This window comes from Patagioenas fasciata, chromosome W (genome assembly GCF_037038585.1).
Source record: "Patagioenas fasciata isolate bPatFas1 chromosome W, bPatFas1.hap1, whole genome shotgun sequence".
NCBI lineage: Eukaryota > Metazoa > Chordata > Aves > Columbiformes > Columbidae > Patagioenas > Patagioenas fasciata.
Genome location: NC_092559.1, coordinates 2156033 through 2172940, shown reverse-complemented (window position 1 = coordinate 2172940; position 16908 = coordinate 2156033). Strand labels below are relative to the sequence as shown.

Below are 16908 nucleotides of genomic sequence, written 5' to 3'. Positions count from 1 at the left end.
AACAACCCTTCCAAGTCTAACCCTTACCCTGTCCACCAACCCCTCAGTGCCCAACCCTTGCCCTGTCTGTCAATCAAATTCTCTTGAGTACCTACAGTGCCTTTTGCAGTAAATTCTTCTCCCACTCTGACCCAAGCTCTGGGCTTACACACACACACCAGCCAAAACTCACTTCTACTGCTAAGCTCTCGTCTGAACTATGCACTTCTTAAGGGCACACGGCCATTGTCCACACCAACCTAAGTCCTCAGAGTCAACTTCTCTTTCCTGCATATGCCTTGCCTTCCACAGCCCATTCTGTTGCACGCCTGACTTCAGTCAAGCACCTTGCTTCCCCTTGCTTGATGGCTGAAACTCGTGTCTACCACTAAGCGCTCATCTCAACCGCTCACTTAAAAAGGACACACAGCTACTGCCCACACCAACACAAGTGCTCACAGCCATTTTCTCTTTCCTGCCTACAACTGCCTTCTGCAACTAATTCTTATTGCACTCTGACTGAAGCTCTGGGCACTATCCTCGCTCACCAGCCAAAAACCATCTTTACCAACAAGCTGTTCTCTTGATTGTGCAAGGACCTGCAGACACTGCCCATGTCAATACAATATTCACAGCCGAATTCTCCTACCTGCCTGCACTTCCCTTCTGCAGCCCATTCTTGCCACAGTTCAAAACTCTTGTCTTGTAGCCAAAGCTCTTGTCTCGTAACACAAGAATGGGCTGCAAACAGCAAGCGTAGTTGATAAGAGAACTTGGCTGTGAGCACTCGTGTTGGCGTGGGCAGTCAGCTGCATGTCTTTGAAAGGGTATGTGGAAGGAGAGTGTCTGCTCCTTTAAGGGTATCTGGTCAAAGGAGACATAAACAAGAACATACAGAGACAAACCTGACTGGCACACGTACTACAGGTACATTGGACAGAAAAGGAAGATTAAAGAAAATGTACCCCTTTGTACATCTTTGTCCACTACATATACTTGCAGCCTTGTTAGTACCAAATGTATCAAGACTAGTTCTAGCTCATACCACTGACATGGGGATGGATGCAATTAGTCTAGTTTTATATGAATAAGGTCAGGTTTGGACTTTAAAAAAAAAAAAATCTTAATTCATTTTAAAGAACTTATGGGAGAAGTTTTCAAACACCTTTTTCATCTGAGCAGAGCTGCACATGCCTGACAGAGAAAATCATCTTGGACCTGGAAGCCATTTTGAGGCCAAAGAACCAGAAAGTTCAAGTGATTAAAAAGTTCAAGAATGAGCCCTCTCTTTCAGAGTGTCATCTAAGAGGTTTTTGTCCCTTTGGGAAGTCAAAAAAACCCAAAACACCCACACAAACTTTTGGCTCCTCAGTGTCCCAGGTTGGACGCTGGATTTTTAATAAGGTACTGTTTAAACTCAGGGGTTTTTTTAAAGAGAACTAATTTTCATAAGGACATACAAATTCTGCATCTTTCTTTATATTTCTGATATTCAGTATGCTAATGATTCATGGCATAGCACACTAAGGCCATGGTTATACCTTCCTACTAATTTCTGCTACCAGCACTAATGCAAGCAAGTTGGATGAGGAAATGGCTTCGACTTAAAATTAGGCTTTACCTCACTTTATTCTAGATCAACTCCCCGATCTGGCTTGCTGTGTGGCTACATGAGCATTAATGCTTGCACAAGAAGTGCAAGCAGCTGGGACCACTGCTTTCAGAAGGTGGCCAGATTTATGTCGGATCAATGTCACTACATAAGCATAGCCTCATGGAAAGGGACAGTATTTCAAGTGTTTGATTCAGTATTATGAACACATTATAGAATTGTTGGGGGGATCGAAAGATATTATTTTGTTAGTGGTTTAACAACAATTTGTTCCTTAACATTTCTTATTTACACTAAACCAGGAAAAGATGGGAGTTCCCTACTTTGCATCAAGTTCAAATGCAGAATTGTGAGTGGGAAAACGGAAATTACTACAACCCTTTCAAATGGGGAGGGGGGTGATGGTGCGCACAGGGGAAGGAAAAAGCACTATAAACTGATGCAATCTATTATTAAAGAATTTGGACTATCCCATAAGAAAATACCTTCCAATCTAGATTCTAACAAGTTAGTTAAATATATTGTTACCTTTCTCTTCCTTCCTCTTCTAGCGACTTCAGGAATGCATATATCATTTGTTTTCATCACATCCTATGACGATAAGAAAAAAATAAAGTGTCTTAGCAAACTTAAGATATAGTTTAAATGGTCAAGAATTTATCAGGGAAATCACGTAACTGAAGCTTCTGACATGTGACAGGAAAAAAATTTCATCACATCAAGATGCTTTCTGTTAGTTAATATCATTGCATTAAAATTTGCTCTCTGATGATATCTCTAATTCCCATTAGCTTCAGTGAGCAGTATAAATATATCTGAATACATATGAAACTTTGCATTTTAAGCCACTCCCGAGACAGTCACAGTGCTAGCAACTGTAGCTTCTCAGTATTTGAATATACCATCAAAAGTCAAAGTACACAGTATTAAAGTTAACTTCTTTAGGTTAAAAAGAGCAACATTCCACCTACTTTGCCACTGAGTTTTTCAAATGGGACATCATCCAGTTTGACAGTATCCATCTCTTTGTCTTCTGTAGGTAAATTATTATCCTGTTTACTTGATGACTGAAAATGGAAAAATTAACATGGAGTTAGTTCATTTATAGAAAAACAGAAGTGAAAAAGAAGAACTCAACTATCAGACTGCTTTGTACTTTTGATTTTAAAAGTTTATGGCTGTATATGCACATTGCTTCATTAGACAGATATCAATAACCCCAAATCAAACATGTCCATTTTCACATGTGTACCTCTTGCTCTCTACATTTTTTTCATATTTAAAAACAGTTGTCAAAACGGGTCAAAATTATTGCAACATACCATGACAGAACTAAAAAAAAAATGACACCAGCACTTATTTTATTAGCCAGGATGCGGTTGGCCTTTTTGGCCACCTGGGCACACTGCTGGCTCATATTCAACTGGCTGTCAATCAGCACTCCTAGATCCCTTTCTGCCAGGCAGCTTTCCAGCCACTCTTCCCCAAGCCTGTAGTGTTGCCTGGGGTTGTTATGACCCAAGTGCAGAACCCAGCACTTGGCCTTGTTAAACCTCAGACAATTGGACTCAGACCAATGATCCAGCTGGTCCAGATCCCTCTGTATGGCCTTCCTACCCTCCAGCAGATCAACACTTATTAAGGGCGGACTCAATCCCCTCATCCAGATCATTGATCAAGAGATTAAACAGAACTGGCCCCAATACTGAGCCCTGGGGAACACCACTCATGACCGGCCACCAACTGGATTTGACTCCGTTCACCACAACTCTTTGGGCCTGGCCCTCCAGCCAGTTCTTTATTCATCTGAGAGTACACCCATCCAGGCCGTGAGCTGCCAGCTTCTCCAGGAGAATGCTGTGGGATACGGTGTCAAAGGCTTTACTGAAGTCTAAGTACACAACATCCAGAGCCTTTTCCTCATCTGCTAGGTGGGTCACCTTGTCATAGAAGGGGATCAGGTTGGTATAGCAATTGAAAACTGACAAAGTTGTGGGTACAGGTAGTCTCGTGCATACCTTTCCCACTATATGCAATTGGACTACGAGTCAGCCACTTTATTCAATAAATCTGACAGCCTGAGTGATCCTACTTTGAGTCCTCTCTACTAAATAAGTTGGTTGTATGGTGATGGTTTTACTACTCACAGGTCAGTGGATGAGCCCAATTTAAGTTTCACATGAATCATTTAGCTGAAGTAAATGCATACTGAATAGAATGAATCATCTAGAAGTATAAAGTTGTGTGATTTATAATATACTCCCTGTTTCATGTTACTTACTAAGCTGGATTTGCTGAAATCTTTGCTGTGAAGTTCTGCTCATAGTTACTAAAAACAACTACAAACTACACTTGCAAGATAAGGCCTGTTTTGCAGTTTGCTGAGAAGGAAAGGATTTATTCAGACAAAGCAGCACCTGCAAGGCTATGGACTATAAAGAATATCTACAGCTAAACAAAACAAAGGCACATATGAGATCAGTGAAAAAGATCCAATGAGAAGCAAGAAGACCCCAAACTGAAATATTGCTATTAGACTGAATCATGGTATGAATGGTCTGTAAAGATATAAAAGTCTATGGTTTTCTATGCTTGGGTTGGACCTCTGCGCAGGTACCCAGCTTGAGTCAGCCCTCCTGGTATTCTACTCCATTAATTATTTTTTTTTTCTGAGAATTTTGTTTCCTGAAAGTCTGCTCTGTATACGATTATCACGCCTCACCTGAAAGTTTGCCTTCAGAGCTCTAAAATACAGACTCCGGAGCAAACGGTTATTAGGGAGAGAAGAATCCTGAAAGTTTGCACTGCAACGGATACAGGCCTTGCCTGAAAGTCTGCCTCCGGAGCTTCAAGACACAGACTTTGGAGTGAACTGTTATTAGAGAGGGAACGGGTACAGGCACCTGGAGAGAAGGTAAGCAGCATTTGGCTTGGCATATTTCCCCCATGTAGTAAATAATAGAGTGAACCTGCCATCGAACTCTTTTAAGTTGCACTTCTCTTTTATAAATTTAAATATTGTTCTTCAGTAAGCAGAACTCTAAATTACTCCCCAATGACTGGTCCTCAGCCTATTATCCCCTAATAATTTTTCAGGTAGGCAGTGATGAAACCAAAAAGGGAAAACTAAAGACAATCAAGAGAGACTTCAGGGCCTTGGGATGCATGGTCAAGGGATCATGAGCACAAGCACTGTTCTCCTATCTCCCCACAGTTGCAGGGTACAATGAAGAAAGATGCAGGAAGACCCACCAGATCAATACCTGGTTGCAGGACTGGTGTCACTGGCAGAATTTTGGGTTTTTTGATCATGGATCAGCTTACATGGCACCTGGCCTGCCAGGAACAAATATGAAACACCTGTCTCAAAAAGGGAAAAGAATCCTGGGGCAGGAGTTAGTAGGATTCATTGAGAAGGTTTTAAACTATATTTGAAAGGGGAAGGGGAGCAAACCAGGTGTGGCAGAGGCATACCCAAGGGTGACATGCCAGCATTTGAGGGAAGTGCTAGCAAGGCCCTTCTGTCTGCCGTCCCAGTGGAAGCAGGGGATGGAGGCATCAAAGAAGGGGGGCATAGATGGGGCAGACCTTGACTGACAATCCAGACTGATCAATAAGAATATTCCATCCCATTAGCGTCATGCTTCATATTTAAGGGAGAGTCAGGATCTTCTGGTCTCTTTCTCTGGCTCTTTGCTCTCAGAGACCTGTTCAGGGGAGTTCTGTTCAGGGCATTTAGTTCGGTCTTTTTGCCATCCTGCTATTTTGCAGAGGTCTCTGAGCCTTTTCTGCCTTTTTCTCTCTTTTTATTAGTATTTTGTTATTTTATTTAACTGTGTTTATCTCAGTCCAAGTTTCTCCCTTCCCTTTTGATTCTCTCCCCTATTTGCAGGGGTGGGGAGGGGGTGAGCGGCTATCATGGTTGTATTGCTAACTCGGATTAAAAGAGAACAGTACATTATAACGGAGAGGTAAACATTGCAGAGGATCCCATTGCTGGGATTCCTCCTTTTTTACCTCCTCCTCTTCCACTTTTAGCAGAAAGAGGTACTCTGTCTTTTTCAAAGTACAATGTATCCAGCAAGCTGCATAATCTGACTCCTCTTGAGAGAAGGGCATTTTTTGGTTTGCATACAAATTTAGATCTTGGCACAGTCAGTCATCATCAGATCCGTATTTTGGCAAAAATAACTTCCGCCCTGTTATGGGCTCCTTTGTTCAGACGAAACCACAATAATTTATAATTTTCTTTTTATCCTTCTTTTTTTCATGACATGTCTCCCCAGTACCTTAACATCCTCCCTAATGGACTGTCTGGAGGAATGTCATCAGGGGTTTTTCCTTTATCCTCCCTAGGCCTAGCATTTTTATTTCCCATTCTGAGTCCCAAGGCTTCTCTTTCACTTTGTCCTTCCGCCTCATCCTCTGTCCACCTTCCTCACAGAAGAATGTAACCATGGATCCAGACTCTGCACTTGCTTTGTACTAAAAGTAGTACGTCTCAATCACTCACAGACAAAAGCTTCTCAGAATGCCCCCCCCCCGACCACCAAGGTAATATTTAACAGTCCATTTTGTTACCTTGGTTCATGCACGGAGTTGCCTGGTCACTTGGATTGTGCCTACCACTTTTTCCTTTCCCCTATGATTTGCAGGGATCCACCTTCTTCAATACAGTCTCGAGATTTCTGTCAGTTCTTCCTGGAGTCCCTACTGACGATCCACGGAACCGCTGAAATCAACAGGGCCTTCGGCATCAGGGACCCCCAAGATGATGACTTCAACTCCCATGTGAGCCCCCAAATTGTAAGAAACTATTACCTTGCCAGTATAATAGGCGCAGGTAGGATCTCTCAACAAAGCATATTTTATTAATGATTTTGCAAGACCAGGTGTTCTACCTAAGGTAGGCACACCGAACAGGGCTCAACCCCCTGCTTATATTCCCCTAATCCCTCTTGCTCTCTACATTTTTTTCATATTTACAAACAGTTGTCAGAATGGGTCAAAATATTGCAACATACCATGACAGAACTAAAAAAAAAATTACACCAGAACTTATTTTATTCCATTTTATGTTTGTGGTAACGTCATTACATTTCTCCATATCGGTACTTCTAAATGTTCATACCAATACTAAAAAAAGTCGTTTGGATAACTGCTTATCTAGGTATATGGAGAAGAGTCATGGATCAGAATGAGCAAACAATACAAATGTAAAGGTGTACAAACAAAATGCAGTAGACTACAAACAAGGCATTTAATGGTTTATGAGCTAAAATTCAGTAACACTGATCATCAGTAACTGGATTTTGACAATGCTATGCTTTAAAAAGAACAAAACAAAAAACCTTTAGAAGAGCTGGATTTTAGTGATATATATTTAGATCTATTTTAGAGATATATCTAAGTTTGATGGTCAAGAGTTTGTAATACTTCTAAATAATCACCTTAGCCCTGTGAGAAAAAGAGAGTGAATGAGGGCATGCTCAAAAGTGAGAGAAAATGAGATAAAAAGTTAGGGAGAAAGAGGACATGAAAGATAGCAAGAGATAAAGAGATAAAATAGAGAGAACTTGGGGGGGGGCAGAGGTAGGTAAGGAAGGTGTGAGATGGAAAGGTAGAGAGGGGGAGAGAAAGGGAGCAGGACAAAGAGAGAGAAAGAGACAAGTGGGAGAAGAGGAGGGAAAGAGGGAGAAGGAGAGAGGAATAGAGGGAGGGGAAGGCAGAGCCAGGGAGATGGGGAAGGTGAGAGGGATACAGGAGATGGGGGAGAAAGAGAGAAAAAGAGAGAAGAGGGAGAAACAGAGAGGGAGAAGAGGTGGGCAGAGAGAGAGAGCATGAGATAGATATGGAGGAAGAGAGAAGGAGAAGGGCAGCAAAAGAGCAGGAGAAAGAGAAAAGGATGGGAGAGAAAAGGATGAGGGGGAGAGTGAGGATTAGGAGCAGGGGAGAAAGATAGGGAGAGAGTGAAAAAAGGGGGAAGGAGAGAAAAAGAGAGAGGAAAAAGAAGCAAAAAGTGGGAGAGGGAATGAGAGAAAATGAAAAGAGGAAGAGATGGGGAAAGGAAGAAAGGAGGAGGAAGGGAGAGACATAGGAAAGGGAGAGAGAAGAGAGTAGGCAAAGAGAGCTATCGCGACCAAAAAAAGTGGGGTGGGAGGAGTTGGAGGGAGAATAGAGATGGTGGGGGGAGAGATAAGTCAGGTAGCACAGAGAGAGAGACTAAGAGAGTGATCAAAAGAAATAGAGATGCCAAGTCCAAGACAGAGACCAGGGGTGGGGGGGAAGAGGGAGAAAGAGTGAGACCAAGAAAGTCAGGTGGGTGCAAACAAGAAAGAGTTAGAAAGAGGGAGAGATTTGGGGTGGGGGGGAATGGGAGAGAGTCAGGGAGAGAGAGTCTGAGACCAGGCGAAGGAAAGGGAGAAGGAGAAGGAATGAATGAGAGAGAGAGATGGAGAGGAGAGAGAGAAAGAGACTGAGATGGGGAGGAGGGCACAGAGACAGACCAGGTGACACTGAGAGGGAAAGTGTGAGAGAGACCAAAAGCATGTGAGAGAGACTGAGAAAATGATGAGGGAGGGAGTCCTGAGACTGAGAGAAATTGAGATGGGGAGAATGACCCCAAGAGAGTGAGATGGGGAGAAATAAAGTGAACAAGGGAGAGGCGCTGAGGGAAGGTCTGAGAGAGAGATCAAGAGAGAGACTGAGCAGTGGGGTAGACCAAGAGACACTGAGAGAGATGTACTGATAGAGAGAAAGGCAGAGAGACAGAGAGACCAAAAGAGAGTATGGGAGAGAGACTGAGGGAGAGAGAGGCACACACTGAGATCGAGAGTGTGAGCAGGACTGAGAGAGATGGGAAGAAAGTGAGTGAGAGGTAGGCCAAAAGAGAGGTTGAGACACATGAGGCAAGAGATTGGTGGGAGAGGTGGTGAGGGGAGATGGGGGTAGAGATGGCAAGAGACATAGTGAGAGGGGAGAGGGAAAGACTGAGACATGGAGATGGACAGTGTGAGAGACAGAGCAAGAGCCAGAGGGCAAGATAAGAGGGGGAGAGAGACTGAGACATCATGGGAGAGAGCAGCCCAAGAGAGACTGACATGGAGGGGAAGAAAGGGAGATCACTGGGGCGAGAGTCAGAGAGAGAGATCAAAGGCCTGGGAGTGAAATAAATTGAGAGACTGTAAAATAGAGCAAGTAGGGGGAGGCAATCAAGAGAGAGAGGGAAAGAGACAGAAGGGGAGGGGGAGAGAGCAAGCACAAGACAGGGAGAGAGATATGCAGAGAAAGTGACTAAAAGAGAAATGGGGGGGAGAGTGCTGAGAGAGTGAGAGTCTGAAAGAAGCCAGGAGAGACCAAGACAGAGAGGACTAGAGAGGGAGGGAAAGAGAGAGACTCTGAGACAGAGTCCAAGACAGATAGATAGGAGACCGAGATACACTGGGAGACAAAGTGAGGGGGAGAAAAAGGAAGGGAAAATGAGGGATAGAGGGGGGGGAAGGAGGGGGGAAAGGGGGAGAGAAGGGGAAGGAGGGAGGAGAGAAGGGGAAGGAGGGAGGAGAAAAGTGAACAGAGGCAGAGAGAGATGTGGAATGTAAGAGGAGACAATAAAAGAGTTAGCGGGAAAGAGAGACACCAAAAGACAAAAAGAAAAAGAGTTTGAGAAAGCAAGAGAGGGAAGAAGACAAAGTGAGAGAAAAATGTTAGGCAAGTGAGGAAGCAAGTGAGAGAGAGAAAGTGAGAGGGGGTGAGGTGAGAAGGGGCAAGAGGGGACAGGGGTGAGAGGGAGGAGAGAGGTGATGGGGGAGAGTCAGGGGAGAGAGGTCGGGAGGAGAGGTGGAGAGGTGAGTGGGGAGGGGAGAAGTAAGGGGGAAGAGAGGCAGGGGAGAGGAAAGGCAGGGAGATGGTACAGACAAGACAGGTGTAAGATGAGAGAGATGAGAAACAGGAGAGGGACAAGAGACAGGGGAGAGAGGGTAGAGGGGAGGGGGATTGGGCTGTACAGAAGAGAAATACTAGAGAGATGAGAGAGGGACGAGAAACCAGCAATGTGCCCTTTCAGCAAAGAAGGCTAACGATATCCTGGGTTACATTAGGCAAAGTATTGCCAGCAGATTGAGGGAGGTGACATGGACATACTGGAAAGAGTCCAGTGAAGGGCTATGAAGATGATTAAGGGACTGGAGCATCTCACCTAGGAGGAAGGGCTGAGAGAGCTGGGACTGTTTAGCCTAGGGAAGAGAAGGCCCATGGCAGGATCTCATCAATGTATATAAATACCTGAAGGGAAGATGCAAAGATGGAGCCCTGCTCTTTTCAGAGGTGCCCAGAGACAGGACCAGAAGCAATGGGCACAAACTGAAACACAGGAGGTTCTGTCTGAACATCAGGAAAAACTTTTTTTACTGTGAGTGTGACTGAGCATGTAACAGATTGTCCAGAGAGGCTGTGGAGTCTCCCTCCTTAAAGATATTCAAAAGCTGTCTGGACATTGTCCTGGGCAATTGGCTCTAGGTGGCCCTGCTTGAGCAAGGGGTTTGGACAAGGAGACCTCCAGGGGTTGCTTCCAAACTCAGCCGTTCTGTGATTCTCTGATTCTGATTGTGAAATAACAGAGATAAGAGAAAGTTGAGTAATAAGGGGAATGAGAGAGGGAAAAGAGGGAAAAGAGACAATAGAGTAATGAGAGGCAGGAGATATATAAGACAATAGATGTTGGAGTGATAAAGGACTCAGCATTCCGATTCAATGTGAATCACGCAAAGCCATTTATTACAGAAACATGTCTCCTTATATATGCAACTATTCTCTAATCACACGTCCACGCTCCAAGCGTGGATTTGCTAAATGAGTATCATGGGCAGTCCACATGCTGGAGCCCCACCGATGATAGGTCCGACAACTCACACCATGCTGAGGCCCTGTTAATGAAGAAACGCCCCTTTCTCACAGCAGATTCTGTTCTCAGCTTCTTGAAGTGGCCTTGAGATTCCTTTGGGCCTGACTAATTCAACAACATATTTCCTTCTAACGAAACCCCTCCACAAATAGAGATAGAGCAACAAGATGCATGACACTCAAGAGAGAAGAGAGGAGAGAGAGAGAGACAAAATAGATAAGGGAGACATAAGAGGTGAGAAGGACAAGGGGAGGAGAGAGATGAGAGTGATGAGAGGGGCAAGACAGACAAGAGAGACACAGAAGATGAATGAGAGGTGAGAGAGGCATGAAAGATGAGATGAACAAGATACACTGACACATGAGAGATACATGAAAGGGGGGAGTGACAGAGTTGAGACAATAGAGGGAGTAGAAGCATGAGAAAAATGAGGGACATGAGAGACAACAGGGGAAAGAGATGAGAGGCGAGAGAGATGGTACAGATGGGGGAGAGAGAGACAGAGATGGGACAGATGAGACAGCCTTGAAAGATTGAAGGAGAAAGATGAGAGAAAGAGGAGAGCAGAACAAGAGATAGATGTGAGAAGGACACAACAGAGATGAGAGAGATGAGAGTAATGAGATACTCGAGTGATGTGAGAGACTCATGGATTCAAGAGGGAAGAGAGACACTCAGGAGGGACAGGGAGTGATGTGAGAGACTGGGAGGTGACAGTGCCTGAGAGGAAAAAAAGGAGAGAGGGAGAGGAGAGGAGAGGGAGAGGAGAGGGAGAGGAGAGGGAGAGGAGAGGGAGAGATGAGACACATGAGAGATGAGAGGTACGAGAGATGATAGATGAGAGAAACAAGAGATGGGAGATGAGAGAGTGAGAGGAGAGAGAAGGTACAGATGAGACAAATAAGAGGGAGAAGAGACGAGAGAAAAGAGATGAGATACATGAGACACATGAGAGAGGCACAAGAGGGAGGTGAGAGATGAGAGAGAGTATAGAGAGGTAGTGGGTTGACCTTGGCTGGCTGCCAGATGCTGATCAAGCTGCTCTATCATTCCCCCTCCTCAGTAGGACAGGGGGAGAAAACATGTTGAAAGAGCTCATGGATCAATATAAGGACAGAGAGATCACTCACCAACTACCATCACGGGAAAAACAGACTCGACTTGGGGAAGATTAGACACTGAGAGAGATGTACCAATAGAGAAAAAGACAGAGAGAGTATGGGAGAGAGACTGGGGGAGAGAGGGGCACACTCCACAATGTGAGCAAGACTGAGAAAGAGAGATAGGAAGAAAGTGAGTGAGAGGGAGTCTGAGAGAAGGGCCAAGAGAGATGGGGTGAGAGCTCAAGGGGTGGGGAGAGTGAGAGCAAGTGTGGGGAGAGGGAGCATGTGACTGGGGGGGGAGGAGACAAGGTGAGACAGAGGGAGATGGGAGGAGAGGTGGCAAGAGGCAGAGGGGGAGAGACTGAGAGAGACAGAGTAAGATCCAGAGGGCAAGGTAAGAGGGGGAGAAAGACTGAGAGAGAGAGACCCTGAGAGACTGACACAGGGGAAGAGAGGGAGATAGCTGGGTTGAGAGCCAGACAGAAAGAAATACCAAGGGGTGGGACAGGACTGAGAGAGTGGTCAAAAGACATAAGGAGCTTTGGGTGGAAGGTGGGGAGGGAGGAGAGACATACAAGGTAGAGAGAGAGACAAGGTGAGAGAGAAGGTTCAATAGACAAGGGGGGGGACAAGGTAGGAAGGGAGAGGGACAAGGTGGAGGGAGGGAGAGACAAGGTGGGAGGAAGACACACACAGACAACCTGAGAGGCACACACACACATGTGAGAGATACAGAGACATGCCGACAATATGAAAGAGATCCAGATGGAGGGAGACAGCGTATGAGCTTGAGAGGCACACACACACATGTGAGAGATACAGAGACATGCCGACAATATGAAAGAGATCCAGATGGAGGGAGACAGCGTATGAGCTTGAGAGGCACACACAACATAAGAGAGAATGTGAGAAAATGTGAGAGACAAGGTGAGACAGACAGACATACAATGAGGTGGGCACAAGAGATGCATGACAGACAGAGACAGACACACGAGGGAGATATGACAAGAGACAGACATGAGAGATAGACAATGGGAGAGAAAGAGAGAGAGAGAATGAGAGGTGACAAGCAAACGAGGCTGACACGAGACAGGCACAATGAGATGGGGACACACATAGAGACAGAATGTGAGATGAGACACGAGATGGACACAGGCACAACTAGAGTGACAGAATGAGAGACGAGAGAAACAGACATGAGAGAGAGATGAGACAGAGGCAGACATGAGACACAATGAGACAGAGACATGGACAAACAATGAGAGAGGTAAAACAAGATGCGAGAGACGCACAGCAAGAGATGGATCCCGAGAATGAGATGGAGACCAGCATGATGAGAGAGCAACAAACAGCTAACGAGAGAGAGACAAGAGAGACACCAGACAAGAGTCAAGAGACACACAATGAGACAAACATGTGAGATGGACACAAAACAAAAGAGAGAAATGAGAGACAAGGTGCCAGAGACAGACACAAGAGACATGATGAGAGAGAGCAAGAGACACAAGACAGACATGAGAGAGGACAAGAGAGCAATGGGAGGGAGAGAGATGAGAGACAGACCCGCAACCAGAGACAGAGATGCAGGAGACAATGGGACAGGCACAAGAGAGTGAGGCGAGAGAGAGAGACAAGGAGACAGATGCATCAAGAACCAAACAGATGAGACTGAAAGAACTAGAGAGAAATAGAACAAGAGACATGAGACAGAGACAGGCACACGAGACAGACATTTGAGAGAGACAGACACCACAAGGCAGACGTGAGAGAGACAGAGAGGCATGAGAGACAGGCACAGACACACAACGAGAGAGAGAGAGAGAGAGAGAGAACCAGAACCAGAGGTGCGAAAGAGACAAGAGACAGACAGAACTAGAGAGACAACGAAGAGACAAACACACAAGAGAGACAGTCACACAATGAGAGATAGACAGCCACACATGCACACACACTGAGAGAGACAGCTAGTAAAACTGGTCCTTAACTTGCCTTTGATTTGTTGATTAAAAGACTAATTAGAGAGGTCTATGGAAAAGGAGTCCCTCGGGCTTTTATCATCCTATCTTCTCATTTAAAGGGCTCTCCATGTACTTCTACCCATTTATTGTGGCAGCACCAACTGGAGACAGTTTGAAAAAATACTTGTGACTTTAAGCCCACTGCCATCTCCAGCACCATACAAGCTTTTTCACAGCTTCCCAGCAAAGCAGTCCAGCTTAAAAATATATTTTTTTCCCCACTCCCAAAAGTAGGGTCAGCTCTTCACATCAATGAACAAATGCTTTTATCAGCACAGTACAATGGGAGGAAAGAGCACCAGCAACAGGCTAAGTATAATAATACTACCATGAAGTTACTTATCAAACTATGTCCCTAATGCATAGCAGAGAAGCCAAATCATACTGTCTTTAGAAACATGGGTTGGAAACACCTCAAAGAAACAAGAAGTTAGGAGAAAATCTAGAAAATAAGAAATCCTGACATATCTACAGTCTCCTTCCTACTACCAACTCATTGTAACAAAAGAACTCTTGACAACATCCATCAATGTAGTATCTAAAACTGTTGAGAATTTAACACCTAAAATAAAAGGACACTGATATCCTGTAATATATTAAGTGAGCACAGAAAGCAATTATTCTTTTCCTGAAAACATTAGTAGATTAATATTTCAAAAGCCTGAAGAATTAAAGACATAGAAGTAGAGGAGAAGGCAAAGTTACTATTATAAAACTATTTCTTTAGCCATATTCTCCTTTAAACTAGGCACACAGTAACTAGAGAAGTCTTGTGAAGCAGAGATAACCAATGAAAAAGTGTTATCTAGTATTTCATGAGACAGTAACAATGAACATTCAGAAAGACCAGTTTTTCTTATCTGTATTACAGTATTATCCAGAGGCCCTAGATTGTGATCAAGCTCCACACAAATGGCCTGTAGTCTTTACAATGTTCTGAGCAGGTAACTATAAAGAAAATAAGCAGGAAGAGGACAATTTTTTTATATTTTAACTTTGGGGCTTCTGATGCATGAATGGCTATAATTTGAGCCCAAAATGTTTATCAGGAGAATATGAAACCGGGAATCACTGATAGACAAGAATTGATTCAAGCAGCCTATGGGACAATTTTGGTGGTAATAAGATGTAATATTACTTCAAACAAATATAAGAAGGGAGGAAAATATAGTACACTAAGATATCACATAATGAACAAGTACTTGCAGCTTAGAATGCAGCTTAGATGGATGCACCCACTCTGAGTGAGTGAACAGTACTTTGGGTCAGGCATCACTGAAAAGCAGGCCTGACTGAAATCAGCCTTGCTGTGCAAACCATGGGAACTGTGCTAAGCCTCATCTTCTCAGGAACTAAGGAATCTAAGCTATATCTTATCAGGAGCTAACAGTATCAGCTCGAGCTGGGACAAGATCAAACTAGAACTGCTACAGCTGCACACCTGCACATACACCAAAGCGAGGGGGAGGGAGTTTGACTATGAGTCAATTACTTTATGCTATAAAAATCTGTAGCCCCTCTGAGCCCACTGAGTTCTCCTGTATGGCAGCAGGCTGCATGGTAGTGATCTCCCCCTTGAGCAGGGACACTTCTCAAGGTTACTCCTCAAGGCTGAAAGACCCCTTACCTGGCATCTGATATCTATAACAAAGTAAGCAACATTTTACATTAGGCCTAAAAGTATATTGTCTGCTAGTAACATTTTTATATATATATATATATATATATATCCAGCTATAGCTTAATTATTAGAAGTATAGTTAGTAGAGTGTTTCACTGTTGCCTAAACCCTTATCTAAATTATCATTTTAATTATCATTTAAAACATTGTCAAATCATAGTTAAATCACTATTTAACTAACATTCAATATTTACTTAATCACCATTTGATTGCCATTTGATTTTCATTCAGTCATTGATTAATTACCATTTGATCATTGTTTGATCATTAATAAAACCCTTTTAGTTAACCCTATAACTATGACTTCTCTTAATAATTCACCTGTGACAAAAATTGGCATAGTAAGCAGGATGTCAGATTCAATCACTAACTACTTGCAGAGGCACAGAGTTAACCCTTCACTGAAATGTTTTGATTATTTGGTGCACAAAAAGCAGGATAACTGGAATAAGATAGAAGAACAGTTAAACCTCATAAAAGGGAAACTGAAAATGGTAAAGAGAAGGGAATAACATGCAAAATGTTGGGAACATGTTTGAGAGGTGCATATCAGTATAAGAAATGTAAAGAACAGGAAATGAGAGTGTTACAAGATGAGGTTGAACAAAGAAAGCAACAAGAAATGCTGTTATCTCTGCAAATAAAGCAACTGCAGAAACAACTGAGGGAGGAAAAAGGAAAATGCAAGAATTTAGAGGATAAACTAGAACTCATGAGAATTCGGGCCCCCAACCCCCTAGATCCTGTGAAAATTCATAAGCTAATCATTTCCCCAGAAGATTGGGGCACAGATATCTGGGAGGACCCCAAATCAAGAACTTAGTGATGAGAGTGAATTAGATTAATCAGAATTTAAGATAGCCCCTAGTATTATTAAAACAGATATCTGCTGGACCTCAAGGGGGCAATCAGAGAGATAGCATAAAGACCATTCCATAGGACACCTTTCAACTGGCCAGTCTGCAGAAGCCTGGCAAAAGCAAGACTGAATATCTGTGGTGTGTCTCCTTAACTGGAGGTGATTGTATTATGTTAAAATGAAGTGGATGGCTTTTGGGGACCAGGAGTGTTCTTGAATGATGGACCAGCCCCTAACACTGAACCATGCTCTATTACGTGGTGAGTAGCAGGATAGAGGGGAGCCCACTGCTATACCAATAAGATCATTAAGTGAACTTTCTACTGCTGTTACAAAAATCAACCTGCCTTCAGGCTATGAATGAAAGGGCTGCATATGGTAATTACCCTATCTCTGCCCCTGTAGACCCCCAAGCCATGAGACCACTGATAAGGGGAGCCCCTGCTGTTTTAAAATCCTACCTCATTGCAAAAAAGGGATGAAATAAGATAAAATATAGAAAAGAATGCTCAGGTGGGTCAGGATGGTCAACCCTGACTCTGACCCATCTCAACCTGGGCAGATTTGATGCATGTTGCTGCAAATCATAGTCAAGAAATGGGGTGGGATGAACTGACACCAGCAGGGCAATCCTGAGCTGATGCAGACAGATCCCACAAGTAAAACAGACTCCCCAGAACCCCTGACACTTTCCCCGATCTCATAAACCTCATGATTAAAGCTTATCAATGAGATAACACAGACGGCCCTCATATGT

At 43.8% G+C, this 16908-nt stretch overlaps 1 protein-coding gene across 3 annotated transcripts in view; it reads right to left on the bottom strand.

The window, feature by feature from the left end:
- Positions 1-16908, bottom strand: part of LOC136114587 (lens epithelium-derived growth factor-like) — a 167450-nt gene that overhangs the window by 119636 nt on the left and 30906 nt on the right. For all 3 annotated transcript variants that reach the window (XM_065859960.1, XM_071801648.1, XM_071801649.1), the window contains exons 5-6: positions 2563-2658; positions 2120-2182 (exon numbers count right to left, since the gene is read on the bottom strand). In XM_065859960.1, the coding sequence (XP_065716032.1) occupies positions 2120-2182; positions 2563-2658 (159 nt within the window). The remainder of the gene's footprint in view (positions 1-2119; positions 2183-2562; positions 2659-16908) is intronic.